Source organism: Tachysurus vachellii, chromosome 11 (assembly GCF_030014155.1).
Source record: "Tachysurus vachellii isolate PV-2020 chromosome 11, HZAU_Pvac_v1, whole genome shotgun sequence".
In the NCBI taxonomy this organism is placed as follows: domain Eukaryota; kingdom Metazoa; phylum Chordata; class Actinopteri; order Siluriformes; family Bagridae; genus Tachysurus; species Tachysurus vachellii.
Window position 1 is genome coordinate 12,825,072 of NC_083470.1, and position 18,680 is coordinate 12,843,751.

The window sequence follows — 18,680 nt, forward strand, 5'->3', positions numbered from 1 at the left end:
ACCTGTAAAGGCCAAAAGATTTGGCCTTTCTTATAATATTGAGCTGGGATGTTTTGCCAGATACACAGTGACTTTGAAATAAATTTTGCAGACCACCACAAAAAAACAGACATCATGGATACATATGTGAATCTGCATTTTGTAAGAACATTTGTATTTTGTTTAAACATGAAGTAAGAATTTATGTGAATTTTTCAGACACACCGGTATGTACTGTCTCACCTCTTTAATAATGCAGATGCCTGTCAGGACTGTGTGGTAGGTCAGCGCAATCCTTATTTCATTTGGAAAACAATTACGGTTACAACTATTAAGGAAATACTGACTGTAAAACTGAACTACTCAAAGTGTCTCTTGGTAGTTCCACAGAGGCTCTGCCAGAAACACGGCAAATTACATGATTGCTTGTCTGCTACTCAGTGTGCCAGTGAACACTTCATCTACTACTAATACATCATGCACTACTAACAATGCCTCTTTGTCTCTGACACATTACGTATCTCTCTTAAAACTGTGGATTCAGAGGATGCATGTCATACCATCACTTTCTGGCACAGGAGCAAGTGGCGTTAAAACATTCATGCAGCATCAGATTTGACTTCACTCCTGGCTGAAAGTGGTGGTGGCTGTAATACTCCTCTGGGTGTTCCTATTCAAATCTGAGCCTGCCGTTGCCTAACAGCTGGTGTACAGCTCCCAGAGCTGAAAAATAAACACCTTCTCTCTCTCTCTCTCTCTCTCTCTCTCTCTCTCTCTCTCTCATTCTCCCTCTCTCTGAGTGATGAGATGTGTGATTTCAGGGCCTCTGAATTCCTCCATTAATGGTTCCCAGCTTCGTGCTGAGAGGCTGTGAAGAGGGAGCTCATTCTGTTGCAGCTGTCTCGTGCAAAAATGGATTCTTCGTTTTACTTTCAGATGAATTACCTTCTATTATGGGAATTATCAAAGGTCTTTAATGCAACACTGGAGGCTCTTCGCACGGGAATGACTGAGTTATTGTGATCATCTGAACATAAGCCAGCTGCACAACATTGTTTACACAAGCGTCATCTGACCCAGTGTAGGCATGAATACCTGACAACTTGTATGTATAACATGTTTTATGATAAACACTTTGCAAACCTCCAGCATACCTGTGGGGCTTTTGACCATCTTGTTGAACGAACAGCTCGACAACAGAAGACTTACTTCGTTCCTTTGCTTCCCTCTTAGGACTTTCTGTCTGTCACACTCAGGTTTCATTAGTAGGACAGGAAAACAACACAGATTAACATCAGAATATAGTCCAGGTTAATTCATCAGCTCACATAGAGGGACAAAAGATGGACCTGTGTTTACAGTCATAGTCATACAGTAGTTCTAGACTTTAATAATTTTCAGTAAGTTTGAGGTTATATCATGCATCTCTCTCTCTCTCTCTCTCTCTCTCTCTCTCTCTCTCTGGGACGTGTAATTATTAACAAAATATCTAATTTATTTGTTATTAGTAGTAAGAAACATTCAGTAATACATTAATTTCTAATGCATACAAACTGGTGCTGCATCAAGCAACTGACCTTGAACTGATCAAATCTGTTAAAATTATTTGATAAATAAATCAAAGAATTGTTCTTGAAATTCATTTTAATTGTTGGTTTATTTTAAGAATAAAACTGTGTGCATGTGGACTGTGGAATGATATTTCATTTCACAACACAAGTAGCAAAGCTATTTGAAATAACTAGGGTCTTCTGACTGTGTTGTAATATAAAATTTGTCTTAATACAAAGTGAAATAACATTTCACTTTGCTGAAAATCCAAAACAAATCACCAAACACTGACTGGGCTGTTCAGACAATTTCAAACTGTATTCCAGCTTTCATAGTACTTATATAAACTAAACTGATCAATAAAAGATTGAGATTTCATAACAACAAAAAAATATTAAATATTAGTAAAGTATTGCACAACAGTTGAAGTTGAAAACTTAAAATACAGCCAGGTCTGGTCTGTCCATTAGACTCACTGACATGTAGTCACAAAAGTGTGTTTAGAAACCAGTTTTTGGTGTATAGTTTTAGATGTTTCTAAACTAGCTAATCGATTAATGAGAATAAAATGAAAGATGAATTGATTATCAAAATAATTGTTTGCAGCCCTAACATGATTTTTCCATACATTTAGTTTATTAAAGTAATTGAGGCAAGTCCATACATTTTCAAGATGCCACAATTGTGTCCCAGATAGTATTAGTGGCGAACAACTCCAAACACAGAAATAAATGGCCTTGAAATCAGTTCTTACTCTAATTTTTTTGTTACATCCTATAATCCAATACACATCACATGACCTGTTTGTCAGTGCTGATTGGCTGCCAATCATAGCTAATGCCTCGTACAGGCCGTAAAAAGAAATTACACAGGCCATCAACCATTAGCCCAGCGGATCAGTTCGGTCAATCACAGGGTACAGTAGGTGGAAACAAGCTCGGAAATGCCGGTGCATGAATAATAAATGGCCACCACCCATGCAGCCAGTTACAGGGGGTCACCCTGAATCAGTTTCCATCACTCCGTATTTTTTCAAGTCCATGTACCCCATTTCATTACTTTGAGCACACCAGCTGTATTGTAACTACAACCAATTTCCTTGAAGTCTATAAAACTGTCAATCACAATCATAAGCAGAAGGAAAAGCCTGCTGTTAGAGGGAAAGAGCACAGCTCTGTGGCCAGATGTCAGCTAGTGTAAAGCAAGATAATGCTGCTGGACCTCACTTTTTATTTTCATCCCCAAACATCCTCGGAGTCTTCCACAATTAAGAAATATTTTGATGTAAAAAATGCAAAAAACAACATTTTCAGTCACTAATTCAAGATCGGTTTATCTTATAAAGTGTGGTACGTCATGAGCCAAATTTAAATGTGTAAATATTTGTTGTCAGTGTGGCCATTTCATAATATCTGATATTCAGTTAGTTTGATCATTTATGTATGTCGTTCATTATCATAGCTAAACCTTTAGAAACAAGTCCTTTATATATAAACAATCTTGAAATATTACCCAAAAAAGTGTGAATTTTATGTGAAATCAGGGAACCGCCCCATGTAGCTACTGTACATCATGTTTTAGATATGCTTATTTATTTATAACAAAAAAATAAGACAAATAAGTTATAATATTTTTATTTGTTAGAATTCTATCAGTGTTTGAACATTATTATTTAGAGAGCTAGTACATATTTATTCTACTTTCATGGCTAGCTTTTCACAAAACCCGAGCCCAGTTTGTTCAGAGTTCATTCACTCTGTTCTATGGTAACACTGTAAAAGGGCACTTTAGCTGTCTGAGAACAAGTTAGCAGTGAAAGTGTGCACCTTAATGACTTATTGTCTCTGTTATGTTCTCACAAAATAATAATAAAAAAAGTAAAAAAAAAAACAAAAAAAACAAAAAAAACAATGGTAGCATTACATATAAACTCTTTAAAATATACTTCTGTCAAATAGATTGACAACTACTATGTACACTACAAAAATAAATTTTCATATAAATAAATTATATGGCATACATTTATCTTTGTAACTGAAAATGACATACATCCACACCGGCTGAGGAAAAAAATGGCAGTCTGTTAAAAAAAAACAACAAAAAAAAAAAAACCAACACAACAAAAAAACATTGATCATTTTCCTTTTAAAATCCTCTAAGAGCTGTGAAGAATCTGTATTGTAAATGTTATATACTCTTTTTCCTATTTAACATTAGTAAGCACTTTATACACATCAATATCCATTAATGAAAGAACACAAAAAAAAACGTAATAGTGTTTTTAGACAGACATAAAGATCCCTGCATTGTTAAAACTGGCATTAAGACCATTATTAAACACAATATCTTATAATACAAAAATATAAATATTGCAAACAAAAAAAAGGTAAAAAAATAACAGAATATAAAAACTGTATAACAATAGTTGCCAGCCATGATTCTCTCCTGTTTCTGCCAATGTGACATTTTAGGAGAACACAACACACAGCGCACACAAGCGGTGGACGAAAGGCCAGGACCTTCACCAAAACAGGAAAAAGAAGGAAGAACAAAGAAAGTGAATTCTGACATGCTAGTGTCTAACAGGAAGTCATACAGGAGGGGGGGAGGGAGGTTTGATCAGAAGTGTAAACCATACACTCGCACATGTGCGCACACACACACACACACACACCTCATAACACACACCAGACCCAGAGTGAATTGGGGGCTTCCTGACCCTTGACCCCAGAAGCACTTGTATGCGCCATTTGGCGGTCGAAGGAGGAACTTCCAATTAGTGTCATAGCATTGTGTTGTAGAGTTTTATGAGCTGAGGTCAGAGGAGAGAGCTGCACGTGCTAAATTGGGGCCAGAGAAGGTGGACGGACCTTTAAAAAAAAAAAAAAAAAAAAAAAAAAAAAAAAAAAAAAAGAAAAAGCTGGTCAAGTTCGGCCATTTAGTGGTCAAACCCTGCATGCTGCTCATCGACATATTAGCTTACATTACTGTGTTGTCAGAGACTACAGCTGGTTACACCACATGAGGTTTAGGTGTATTAGTGTAATAAAGCATCAATAATAAAGAAATAAAGAAATAATGCCATTCTACTGTAAAAGAAAAAGAGGAGAGAGGAATGCTACAGAGTGTACAGTACCACTGCCAGTCAGGAGAGAACTGCACCCATACTGCTACGCTACTCTGTTAATGATTTGACAGTAATTCAGTTCGAGCGCAAGCAAGGCTCCACACTAAATGGCCATGTTTTACAGTCAACCGACTCGAAACGAGCCAGAAGGACAGGAAAATTTTGAGGCAGAGCACAGCAGAGCCGCATGCAGAAGCTCTCTAAACTTTCTTCATTTCTAAATTCTCACGCATGGCGTGCTTCACTGATAAACAGCGATTCTTTTTCTTTTTTTCTTCTACCACAGGTTTGTGATAAGCAAATTAAGATTTGTATAAAGCATACATTCTACTTCAACACACACAAAACCCATCATGCACGTGCACGCCCACACAAACATATATGGTGCTTGTCTGTTTGCAGTTCCCACACAGTGATGCATTAAAGGACCTGACTTCATGTTATGAGGTCTGATAATATGTCCATAAAAAGACTACACAGTAATTACAGTTAATATATTAACCAATATACACTTTGTAAAAAAAAAAAAAAATAATAATAATAATAAATTTACAAAAAATAAAAATAAAAAAATAAAAATAAAAAAATAAAGTTTACAAAATCCCTGTAGAAATGCATGGGTATTTTCGGACAGGTGTTTCAGAAACATGAAAAATCCAAATGAGAATATTACTATTTTTTGATCAGCTGGCTGAAAGAATGCAGTTTGCCCTGAAATGAATCATAATGTTTGTTTAGGGTGCACATACACACTTCAAATATGTACTCTCATTCATTAAACATGTTTGTGTGTGTGTGTGTGAGCATGCTGTCTGTACACATGCACGCGCACACACACGCACACACATATACTGGCTCACTCTTACACACCAATTCATAAATCATTGCATAGAATTATACAGGTACATTATAACAACATCTCAAGCAGCACCATCTGGATGCTGAGAAGTGTGTCTAAGATGAAGCTTCCTCATGGCACAGATACACACATGAAGGGAGAGACAGTAATCACAACTTGCACGCACACACGCACGCACCACCCAGGCTGACGACACCGAGCCAGGTCCAATTATAACTATTCTCGCCTGTATTTACACTTGTATACACATTTTTTAAATATTTATAGAATAATCTAAGGTAGACATACATTAGAGCTATACAGTAACAGAGTGAAGCACTGCCAAGTAGCCTCGCTCTGCAGCACCATTTCTCCTCTACTTCAGAAAGCAGACGTCCCATCTTTGGCCATTTGTGCTTCAACATTCAGCCACTGCAGGAGGAAAAACAAAGCAGAGTTAATGGAGCTATTTAACCGCATCTGAAATTGATATCATTACTTTATATGATATCACAATATGCCATAAACTTGTAGTGCCCTCAATGATAGTACGATAGTAGCACCCATGGCTATTAGGGGGTGGAAAGGGGGCGTTTCGGGGGAGTGACCAGACATATACATAATGTTGCTAAACGCAAAGCTGCAAAGCTGCTAGCACCGACATTTAGTTGGTTTCTTTGGATTAATTGCCTATTGACAAGGTCAGGAAGTTGGAACTGTAAATAAACCTGATGAGTTACTAGCTGTAATTAAGCTCATTATAAAACTGAAGACGGCAGAAAATGAGTAGTAATCACATTTTATTAGATACTATTTATTTTTGTTCATCTTAAAGCTGCAGGTGCCACATTTTCCATGAGGCGTTTAAATCTTTTAACACGATAGCCGTTATGATTAACCTACATATCTACGGACCATCCCCAGGGCCTAACATACACTACATGGTTAAAAGTTTATGGACAGCAGGCATTGGCACACAAATGTAAGCCTTCCCTTACCACAAGCTTAGAGGCATAGGATTGTATAGAATGTCTTTGTATACTGTAGAATTACAATTTCCCTTCACTGGAACTAAGGTGGTCCAATCATGTTCCAGCATGACAATGCCCCTGTGAACAAAGCAAAGCTCAACCCCACTGAACTCCTTTAGGAATGAATTGGAGCACTGACTGTGTCCCAGGTCTCCTCACCAACATCACTTCCTGACCTCACTAATGCTTTTGTGGCTGAATGAGCAAATGCCTACAGCCATGCTCGAAAATCTAGCAGGAAGCTTTCCCAGAAGAGTGAAGATTAATATAACAGCAAAGGGGACTACATTGGGAATGGGCTTTTCTACAAAGCACATTAAGCCAAATAATATCAAAGGTGTTTGCTCGAGAGTGTATTTACTTTTTACCTGCTTTGATCTGCTACATGTTTCCAGAACGGTCTTTTTATACAGTAACCTTGAACGTTATAGGGGAACTATAAACATGAAATTTATTATAGCGTCATCTGGCTGCATGGCATTTCGCGGGCTTTCGACAGCCACAAATTCAGCAAGACTAAGATTAAGTACTAATAAAGTATGAAATAAAATGTGAATTTAGGTGTTGTGGCTGTCAGAGTTCAACACAAACACAGCTCTGGTGTACAGAGTGCACAAAGCTATAAACTCCTATATCATGTCAAAGATCAAATACAGAATACCAGTGTCCATAACTCATATCCTGCAGAGAAGAGGTTTTTTTTTAAAGCTTTTACCTAGAGATTTATTTGTTGCATGCTGTCAGACTATGTACATGCTGTCCAATAGTATAAAGCTTTTTACTAAAATGATGTAACAGAGACTCAAGGGTATCAGTAAAATTGTCCTCATATGTCCTTAAACATTGTAGTGTTCGTACAGTGCACTTACTGTGTCTGGTGTAAAATGAGCTTCGACTTATACATACTGGGAAACTTTCCATGTTTGTGCATGTTCGGAAATTGAAAACATGAAGCTGTCCATGTTTGGAGACCGACCATATGTTACAGACCACAAGTTTAAAATATGCCGGAGCATTTAGGCATGTTTTAACATCAAATTTAAGACCATGTATAATTTAACACTTAAGACCTAGCTTAAAACAGAAAAGAATTATAGATGAGAACTAAGACAATATAGAAATAAAATGATTATAAAAATATCTGGAGTAGGGTCGTTTTCTATAGGATTGCATTAACATGTTCCATTTTAGGTGTTTGGGGGCACTGTAGTTGGATAATTGTCCTTGGGTTTGTTGTTTAGGATGTAACAAAGTATGAGGTAAGCTCACCTCAGCTGGAGGCATCCATGTGGCGCTCAGTGTGAGAAGTCAACTCTAAATCCTGCAGCTCCAAGCCCTCCATTGTGGAGTCTGCACTGTAGCGCTGCTCTGTGAAGGGCACATGTGGGTCGGGGAAGTGCGTGTCACGAGCATAGGTTTCCTCTGAAGAGGGGTAGCTGTCACTGGAAGGGTAGCAGGGGTAGGGGGCTCCCTGGCCAGGCACGCCTGGGTGCACAGCCACTGTAACTGAGGCTGATGCAGTCACAGTAGTGATGGGCTGGCAGAAGGTGGAGCCTGATCCAGGGTGCATGGAGTGAGAGTAAGTGTTATGGGAGTAAGGCTGGCGGGTTGCCGAATGTTCTCTGGACCCATAAGGGCTGGCACTTTCAAATGCGTCCGTGCGCCGCCTATGAGGAGGAGGAGCCTGTCTGGGCCCTGCGTCCCGCTTGGGTTCACGACCAATGTGTCGACGAGTAAGCGGAGGTCCAGTATCCTGAGTGTGAGGAGGGTGAGTGGATCGGTAGTGTGGCTGCTGTTTGGAGTCTGTTCTCCCAGCCTGTAAAAAAACGTTTGCACACATTGAATATGGTACACAGAATGTCTGCACACACATTTTATTGCCATTACACGATTGACAAAAATGCTATTATAATTGTAATGTTCTTCTCTTACTGAGTAAGACGGTAAAACGTTTGGCTCTGTACGATAAACGCTTGGTTTTGGCCCAGTGTTAAGCCGCACATCATCAAATTCAGATCGAGTGGCTCGCCCCCTGCTGGTCTGGAGGTCATAGTGCTTGAGCTCATGGCTGATGCCCGACGCTGTGGAGTTGGAGCTATACTCCGAGTCGGACGAGTCTGAGCCAGTTCCAGTGGTTGAAGTAGTAGTGTGGTTTGGCTGCATGGTGAAGTGCACCACTGGAGGAAAACGCTCTGGAGTTGGAGTGGGCAATCGGCTACGTCCGTCCACCGGAGACACCTTAACACACATGAAAAACAGGCTGATTTTCAGAAATGATCAGGCCTCTTTTGTAACTAAACTTGTTACAATGTTATGTAAATATTAATATCACAGTGACTAGTTGTGCACATATATATAGTTAGCACTCCTACTGTCGTATGTTGCAAAACATCTTCAACTAGGAATTATAGCTAGGAATATAATTTACTCCATTTTAACCTAATATATGTTTCTCCAGATCTCTCCAACAGATAAGAAAGGGCTGAATTAGTTAATTAAGGGTAGGAGGCATGATCTGAAATGAGACAGAGCTGGAGGTATTGAGTTTAGAGCTGTGCTTTGTGTGCGGAGCACATCCCTGCCTGGTGGCTCTGCATAGCTGTGATATATCGTGGTGCTTGACTTGACAGGAGCAATCCTCTTACCTCAGGATAAGGGCCGAAGTAGGACAATAAGACCGGGAGCAGCACCAGGCCATTCAGGACCCCCAACACAGTAAGGATGGCCAATACAGCAAAGAAATATCTGCAAACAACAGAGAAAATCATTTTAAATGGGGAAAATTGGATATTAAAACTTCAATGCATAAATAAATAATAAGACAATAAATAAAGTCTTAAACATATTTGTAATGTCACAAAACACACACTTGGGCACCCCCACCTCACACCCCACACAAACAGGAAATAATCATCAAGCTTAAAAACTAGTTTTACCTTGTGCCAGACAAAGACTCCAAAGAGGGCTAGTCTTTTTAGAGAGCAGGACAGAAAAGCTGGAGACATAATTAGTTGGTTAATTCAAAGGCATGGAAAAAAGAGGGAAGAAAAGAGGGAGAGTTTTCTTTTCTTTTTTTGAGGGGTGAGCAGAGTACAAGCAAACATAGGCTAAAGCGAAGTGGGAAGGAATGTGGAGTAGAGGACTTGGGAAAGAGATGAATCACAAAGGGACAGGGGCCTCTCTCCCTTGCTCTTTAAAAAAAGAACGAGAAAAAAGGAAGAAAGAAAGCAGAAGCAAACAAATGAAATGAAGGGTATAGAATTTAAACAATTTAGTCTAGGAGGAAGAGAGGAGGAAAAGCTACAGGCCCCTCTTGCTTGGCCTCAAGCTCATATTCACTCTCTCTGTCTCTGTCCTCTCTCTTTAAGCCTCTGTGAAATTTTCTTGCCTTTCACAATCCCTTGGTCTAATTAAATCTCTGGAGTATCAGGTAAGACCCTCACCAAACCTCCTTGACAAATCCCCCCTGCCATCTTCCTTCTCTCAATTCATTATAGCTAGCTTTACTTTTCTCTAGGCCAGCAACGCGTCTGTGCAAACTACAGCAGCTCAAATTACAGCTACCATCTTTCACCTAATTAATGAAATGCAGGGACTTATAAGAGGCTTTTTAAAAAGAATCTGAAGACAGAACGTCGGCCATTCAGGTACACTCCCCCTCTTCTCTTCCTCTCCCAAAGTTTGGATGTGCAAAGGTGAACGCTGGTCCACAGGCTCGAGAGCAAACCACTGAGAAAAGGGGGACACCAAGCCAGAGCCATCACTGGCATTCAGCCATTTATGTTTAAAACATATTTTTACAAGCGCATGTGTGTGAGTGTGTGCGTGCATATGCATTAGTGTGTGTGGTGTGTGTGTATAATCTCCTGCCAGTTGATATGCAGCACAGCTGGGTCTCAGACTAAACTGATGCAGTTCCGCCACCAGGCTTTCACACCTGAACAATGTCCATCTGCAGCCACACAGGGAGAGAAGAGCTCTTTCTCCAGCCCTGCAGCCACAGGATAGGTCTATGAGACAACCGTATCACTCAGAGAAACTGTATTTATAAAATCCCCTTCTCAGAGCTGGACGATGGAGAAGTTTTTGGTCAAGTACACCAACCAAATTAACATCGCAAGGAACTTAAAGTGCAATGGATTTTTTTTAAATAAGCAAAAATAAAATGTTCTCCAAAAAGGAATAAGGCAACTTAATTTGCTCTAGATAAAATGCAATTCATATAAAACAACAAACTGCCTTAGAAGAAATCAGATAAGTAACACCTTGACCGTTGTTAGTTGGTCTACATTACACAACTACCATATTGTACTATTCCATTCCTACACAACTACCCACTTTTTGAGCAAAGTGTTAATCAGTTTATGCATTTTATAATACAAATGTTGTGCTTCTATAGAACTCCCCCTTATGTCAGCACATTGTGAACACACTGGTGCAATAGCAATCCAGCATTCCTTGTTTATGGCTATTAGATCTGTGAGGCTGAAAGGTGTTTAATTTCTTAGTTTAATGCTCACAAGCATCCTCTATGTACCCTTACTGCACCCCTTAGTGAAGGCAGATTCAGCAGCATCTCTAACTCAAGAATCTTTGGGATTATTATTTTGCAAGGACCACAGTGGATGTACTTGTTTTTGAAGAGCAAGATAAGGTGGATATAGTGATGTCAAACAACAACGGTGAAAATCTATTTCGTTTTTGTATTTAATTTAGCTGTTTACTCTTAATTTAGCATTTCAGCACAACAGAAAACAGATACTTGCTTCTACACCCTTGCATCTTCTAAAAGGTTAAGAAGGAGACCAGGAGGCTTGGAGCACCATTTGGGACAGGGCCTAAGACTTGTGCACCTGTGTTGGCGTACTGGTGCGTGAAGCCATCATTATAAACATCAAAATGTTCAAAATTAACTTGAGAAAACACGAAGCTCCCAACTTCTGAATTATGGAGGACTTTGCTGAGTCAGACTGAACACAAACTTTAAGGAGTGTGATTTTTCCACACTTGAGTGATATTGCCAGCGATGAAGACAAACACCAAAGACCTTTTCTGTGATGAACTGTGCAGTAAATTTTAACAAATCTCATGCCAAAGCGCAACTGAACTGAGAATTCTGAGCAGCAGTCGAGAGCCGTGTCTCCCCAGTGAAAACGACTGAGAACATACCTTGACGAGCTACGCGTCTCAACTGTTTACACTCAAAACATTCAAAGCCCTGACAGGGGAAAGTCAGGGAAACATTTATTTCTGCAACGCTAGAAAAATACAGAACCCAATGTTTTTACTTTGCTTTTTTCCATTATTGTGAGGAGTAGTGCCTGTGTGTGTGTCTGTGTGTGTGTGTAAAGAGGAGGTTGTTTGGTGAAAAAATAATGGCTATGTTTCAATGGGAGCTCAATGAGTTACTTTGGCCCCAGTGTGGTCTGTTGATAGAGATGTGTGTGTGTGTGTGTGTGTGTGTGTGTGTGTGTGTGAGATGGGCAGCACTAAACAAATTTGAATCACCAAGCATTTATATATTAAATTATATATTATAATTTAATTACATTTTTCTAAAATAGAGAGAAAATTACAGCTTAAATGTAAGACTGGCATAATTCCCACCTGTAAAACATTTTAAACGTTGCTGGCTTGTTGGTGGATATCCCAAAGCCAGAAATGCTATTTATTTATGTTTCAGCAATCTAGAATTTACATTATGATTTTAGTAACGATTTAAATTATTTAGTAATCACACAGAATCGATACCAGTTTGTTTATTTGGGTTATGAAAATAGCAAATGCTTAAATATGGAAAAGTGGTTGAAAGGCAAATCACACAAGACAAAAAACATGCATGCTCATGCAGAAAGCTTGGACATTTTAGCAGAGGTATTTTATAACATAGTTTTCATCTAAGGCAAAAAGTTACAATTAGGCTTGTGCAATTTAACAATTTATTTACCTTTACATGATATATTATGATATCATACAACGATATCCAGCAGTGTTTACTTTGGTTTCTATCATGTTTCCAACCTATACACATTTTCTATAGGAAACGTAACACTGGAGTAAGTTAAGTGTGAGTTATCACTCAAGTATTTGCCAAAAGCATTCTGAAAAATGGTAACGAAAGCATCAGATTCTTTAACCCAAATGAAATAATCCTACAATGATGTGTCAAATATAATGCTGTACAAGTGATGTCATTTGTGATGATAATTAAACAGGTTATTAAACATGCTGGAAATTTATGGGATTTTGGAAAATGCTTGTTTTCCTGTATTTTTTAGGTTCAGAAAAATACAATTTTTATCCCAATTTTATTAAGTGGTAAATGATAAACTGGGGGAACAATTATCTCACACAAGCCCAATTAAATAATCCTGTAATTTACAAAAAAAGTCAAGGAGTGGAAAACCATTCCGTTTTGTTCGCTGGCTGTTCTGACTTGATCACAACATAAGGGTTTAGAGAAGGGAACTGGTTCATACTTGATTCATAATCACAGCTTTTGTGTGCCTATGTGTCCTTACTTGACTATAAAGTCGAACTCGGATCCTGCCAGCATGAGCACTCCAAGTAGGGTAGAGAAGGCTCCATCCAGAACTGGGGCAAACATGTGCTCCAGGGCCAAGACCGCTCGCTTATTTCTGTCCCCTATGGCAGTGAGGAAGGCCTGTATGGAGCACTGAGAAGTTAGGACGCAACCAAACCTGCATTGACAGCACCCTCCAGAATTATACACTTATTGAAAATGAGCTAAATCAGATATTAAAAAGAATACCAATATATAATATAACAGCATGTAGTCTCTACCTGTAATGTCTAACAAGGCTGGAGACACTTAAATCAGGGTCTTAGGCCAGATCTTTAAATTATTTTAATATTCTATATACAGTATTCTTCTGTTTATGCATGAGAACTTCAGACCACAGCTTTTTTATGACTGAGATCAATCTTCATACATTGATTTTTTTGGATTTCTTTCCATCCCCTCCCCAATTTCTGTGCTGACTTGGAAGTCTGTTTGGCTCTTCATCTGGATGGAAGCTCTATTTATGGCCAAGTCTCAACCTCCTGGCAGAAGCAACCAGGTTTTAAGCAGAAATATCCTGGTATTTAGCAGAATTCATGGTGACATTCAACTTTATAAGAACTCCTGAACCATCGGCCAAAAAAAAAAAAAAACAAAAAAAAAAACCAATAATCCACCACCATTTTATACAGTGGCACATTAAGTGCTTTTCCTTGTACACTGTTCCCTTTTACTATAAAATATGGTTATGTACATCACCAAAAAAATAACACAAAATACCAAATGTAGTTTTAAGGACACATTGTGAAGCTCAGATGTTTTATTGTGAGATGCTTCTTTTTTGCCATGCTTTTATCAGTTCACTACTTTCTAATGCTAAATGGATAAAGATATATTGTGTATTACACCCAAACTGAACAGTGCATGGTGAGTGGGTAAACAGAACTGTATACACACAGCGAGAGATTTGTCTATCACTTAAAATATTCATTATTGGTATTTAATTCGTTAATTCATTAATATGTTTTTTTTTTTAATTAACTATTATAATTTCAGAAGTAGTTCTAATTTTTAACTAGTTTCACCTATTGTTGAATTATTGTGGGTAATGTTTCATTAATACAGTCATTTTTGCTCATTTTTTAAAAATGCACCGATAATAATGGAGAGCGCTGCAGACGAATGTGTGTGTGAATCAGACAGACGTTAGACAAACTCACCAGAGCCACGTGGACAGTAAATTCCACACCAATGCCCACGGAAGCAATGAGAATGACCACGGGTACGGCACTAAGCTTGATGCCAATCAGCCCCATCATGCCGAACAGCTCCACGGTCATCAGCGACAACACTAGCACCTGGAAAATAGCAAGTATATAAAATGTTATATTCAGTGGTCCATTAAGTAAATATCAAGCAATTAGTTTAATATAACAAAACTATTTTTTATCTGTTTTTAAAATGTTCCATATATGCTGTCTTTCATCACCGAAACCAAAAAGTCGTTCTTTTCAGAAAGGCAGGCTTTTGTGTTTAGTTCTTCAATCAGTCAGTAGTTTTTATAGCATGAATGCAGCAAAGAAGGAGGTGAGGGTTTTTGGGACGTATGATACGAGTGCACTTCGACTTTAAAAAGTGGCCCGGCTTGCTATATACAAATTTTCGTGAAGGTGCTTAATTTGCACTTAGAAACAGGAAAGTAAATGCCATCATCAGTTGATGAGTCTCGAGTTACTTGGAGGCCCTGCTGCCTTTGAAGAAGGACAGAGGGGTGGGGGTTATGGGGAAAGAAAAGACAGTGCTGGGGTAGAGGGAAGAACAAGTGAGGCGGAAGCAATGGACGTATGTGGGGGTTGACAAAGGGGCTGCTGGTGGCCTGGAACAAAACCGAGATAGCACAAGCAAAAGCAGCGCAGTAACTTTCTCTTTAATCTGTCCTGTAAAGCATGGAGATGAAGTGGCTATTCTACAGAGGCACAGTGGCTAAAACACAAGCTGTACTGAAACACACAACACTCAGGCATGAACTCAAGGGGTGGGAATGAAAAGGAAGCTTATTTCATCATAAACTCAACAGAGACAACAGACCAAGCAAAAGCAACAAAAGGGTATATTTTATACATAAAGTGTTGCGGTTGCTGTGATAACCTCTGTTTCTTCACTTTTTATTTTAAAGAAAAGCCCCAAAGCTCTCCACATAGACTAAACAAACTGAACCTGACAGTGTAAGATAAACACAAATGTTGGGGCTGCAAAAACACTCATTCTATTGACCTGGGCCTCCGCTCATTTTCTAAACTGTTTTACATACTCTCAAAAGTCTATCTATGACATGCACCTGTGACAGAACATTGGGGAAATAAGAGGAGAAATAAAGCAGGCCTATAAAGCATGAATAAAAGCTATATTATAATAATAATAATACATAAATAATTACAATCCATAATTAACACCTTGTTAGAAGCCTAACTCTGTTCTTAAACACATAATGCCACAACATTATAATATGATGAAGCAAATGATCTGTAGGCGAAATTTCACACAAGGTGACAAATTAAAAAAAGAAAAAAAAAGCACAAAACCCAAACATACAAAGTGCTATAATAAATAATACATGCACTGATATAAGGCAAATATATATATATAGAAAACAAAGGTAAAAGTATAAAGAAAGAACCACTTACAATAATGCCAGAGGTCCATGGATTGAGCAAGAAAACCGCGCACACGAGAAACGTACAGGCAAGCACCACGCTAATGAAGAGCAGCAACCAGTGGCGTAGGCTGACATACTGCTCCCAGAAGAGGAATGGGTAGCCGTTTGGGTAGCTGGGCACACCCAGGAGACTGTAGTTGTTGCAGATGGCACGTACACTCTCAATGGCCTCCACAAACTGGGGTGTCTCACGCAGCCCGTTGAGGTAGAAGGGAAACTGTGCGTATTCAATAGGCTCCGCTGAAGGAACTGAGGAATAAAATGATCAAATAATTAATTAGTTGTTCATTCTTTAGGTCATTTTTTATTTGCTGATTCTTCATTATATGAGTATTATAATATTATATTTGAATGAAACAGACTTGGAACATGACCTTCTGTTTTTACTATTAGGTTTTCCCCCAATAAGATAATGTATTATATACAGTCCAATTGGTGTGTTATTTTAGCTAAACTGAGGAGAACTCCACTCTCCCACTGGCTTCTTCTACTCATCATCCAATTAACAATGTACACAATGAAGCACAAGAAGACATATTTCAGAGCGACATAAAGATTTCCTCCCAGCCTTGAGGAGAGAAGGGGCCAAATTATGAGCTATCAAATCTCAACATGCTGCTGACTGTCAGCCCCGACAGTGATCTGTTGTAATTATGCTGTCAAAATTCAACCCTGCCACTACTTCCCAGAACACACATGACCTCACACAGAGCCTTGTTATCCATTTAAACCATTCACACATGTGGTGTGTGCTCTTCTACGTAACTTACCTTATGTCACAAATATAATTATGACTATTATTTCGTTAATTTGTTCACTTACTGTCTTTGTACAATTTAGTAAAACATCCAAATAATAAATGATGTGCATTCACTTAGAGATGTTTATTACCTGCACAAACTATACCACTTATCACCAAATGCTCTCTACAGCGGAGCTTTATTGAGTTTCCCACCTCAGACTATAGTCAGACATGGATAACTTGCAGTCTTAAATTCACAAATAAAAGCAAAATAATGTGACACCGAATCACCATCTGTCTAGAGGCGTGTGTGTAAATGGAGTATGTGTGTGTGTTCTGTGTGGGGTTATGCAGGACTACTTTTTAAAACATGGCTTTCGCCTCGTTGTAATCTGCATTATAAATTTCCATTAAGACAGAAGCTGGAAAGCAGCCAGCTGTGCTGCAGAGGCTCTGCCATGGAAAAGCCATCTCTGAGTTGTTATCCAATCGTGTGTTCCTGAGTAGCTTCTGGGTGTAACCAGACTAGTGTTTTACTGCAGCCTGTCCAATCAAAATGTTAACTTCTGCTCCCAATGCTGAAACTTCTAGGAAGTTTCCTGCCTTAATAATAGTCTGAGTTTGTATCAATTCTTTGAGTCCACTTTCAAAGAGAAGCCTTCGAAAAAACTTCTGCTTTTATACTGGGTATGATTTGGCTAGAGAGAAGAACAGACATGAATAAGTACTAGAGTATTACTGACTAGTGAGCCTGCTGATGGAGATGGAGTCGGTGCGGTCATGGATCCATTCTGGAGGATGAGGACGAATGTTAGCCTGAGAAGCTGCATAGGCCACTGGGTCATTACTGACCCATGCGGTCAGGTAGATGTAGAAAGCTTTGGGGTTGATGATCCCGTCTGCGTCCACCAGCCGATGTCTGGTGAGCTGAAAAGGGCAAGACACAATTTCAACCTCATGATGGAAAGATGAAAGAAGACTACACCACACCACCAGTAGCAAACATTGATACAAGTAAGGAAGAGATAGTAGACACAGAGAAAGACAAAGGAAAACTTCCATTGCACTGCTAGAAAAAAGAAGAAAAAAAAGACATTGAAGTCCTGAAAGCATTTTTGTAGATGGACTGGCAATTCTAAATTACCCTGAGGTGTAAATGAGTGTGTGCATGGAGCGCTGATACGGACTGATCTGCCATCCATTCAGCAGCTATTGAAAATGTTTGTGATTGTGTATCAAAGATGAATGAGAATAAATAAATTCAACTCACTGAATAACATCCATTTTATAGGTTTAAAGTCTGCTACTTAGCTGAATACTGAGACAAAAAAGTTTTCCTCCAAACTGCCCATATTTGTTTAGGAACTCATATTTGTATTGGTGAAGGAAGCGGTCATGACTTCCTGTTTCACTGGAGTATGGCATAAATGTGAGCTAACACAGAGGTCATAGTCCACTAGTCATTTATCAACATTGGAAAGATTAAAGAATGTGTTTAGATCTTTATTAATAGCAACATGACCATATCCTTTGCTAGGGTAATAATTAAGACGTTTAAAACATAATGAATCTTTCTGAAAAAAGGATGCAATTCTTTTATTATGTTATAGCACACAAACTTCATATTTTAGCTAATATCTTTAATTATGTAACAATAAGTCAGCTAGTGTGCATTTTTTTATGTGCCTCATTTTATACGGGCTGAGAAAGTCCACCAGAACCACACTAATCTTTCCCTCATTTCTTTACTCACTCCATGCAGGGGGGCTTAGTGTGTTACCTGCTGCGAAGGTAAAACCATTACGGTATGTTGCTCTGTGTCATATGCACTTTTCAGAACAATAAATCCACAGTCTCTGAGTCAGGAGGTGGTGGAGACTCTGTGTGTGTGAGAATGTGCGTGTGTGTATGTGTGTGTGTGTACAGTGGGTGGGGGTATTCGAGGGAGAGAAATTGCTTGAGTTAGCGTAACAATAAAAAAATTGGCCAGAGTCCCTGAGTGCGCCTGTGTGCAGTTAACCTCGCTGTTAACACAGGAGGAAATGCCACCCAGCAAATGGAGGAGAGCTATAAAAATAACACAACATCTGTACAAATGTTCCTAACACTTGCTTCTCCTGACCCCTATGGATACCCAGGATGCCCGGCGTCACAGCAGGCGACTGCCCAACAG

General features: G+C 38.9%; 1 protein-coding gene across 2 annotated transcripts in view; it reads right to left on the bottom strand.

The window, feature by feature from the left end:
- Positions 1–3,148: 3,148 nt before the first annotated feature.
- The window catches only part of ptch1 (patched 1), a 45,478-nt gene continuing 29,946 nt past the window's right edge, over positions 3,149–18,680 (bottom strand). Inside the window, exons 17-25 of one of the 2 annotated variants that reach the window (XR_009649174.1) lie at positions 17,251–17,434; positions 15,734–16,014; positions 14,270–14,407; positions 13,048–13,190; positions 9,172–9,271; positions 8,459–8,764; positions 7,796–8,342; positions 5,805–5,927; positions 3,149–4,400 (exon numbers count right to left, since the gene is read on the bottom strand). Coding sequence is in view for 1 of the 2 variants with exons in the window: in XM_060881272.1 (XP_060737255.1) it covers positions 7,797–8,342; positions 8,459–8,764; positions 9,172–9,271; positions 13,048–13,190; positions 14,270–14,407; positions 15,734–16,014; positions 17,251–17,434 (1,698 nt within the window). In the remaining variant the exon portion in view is untranslated. Of the gene's footprint in view, positions 5,928–7,795; positions 8,343–8,458; positions 8,765–9,171; positions 9,272–13,047; positions 13,191–14,269; positions 14,408–15,733; positions 16,015–17,250; positions 17,435–18,680 lie in introns of both variants that reach the window. The other variant, XM_060881272.1, reaches the window with a different exon arrangement.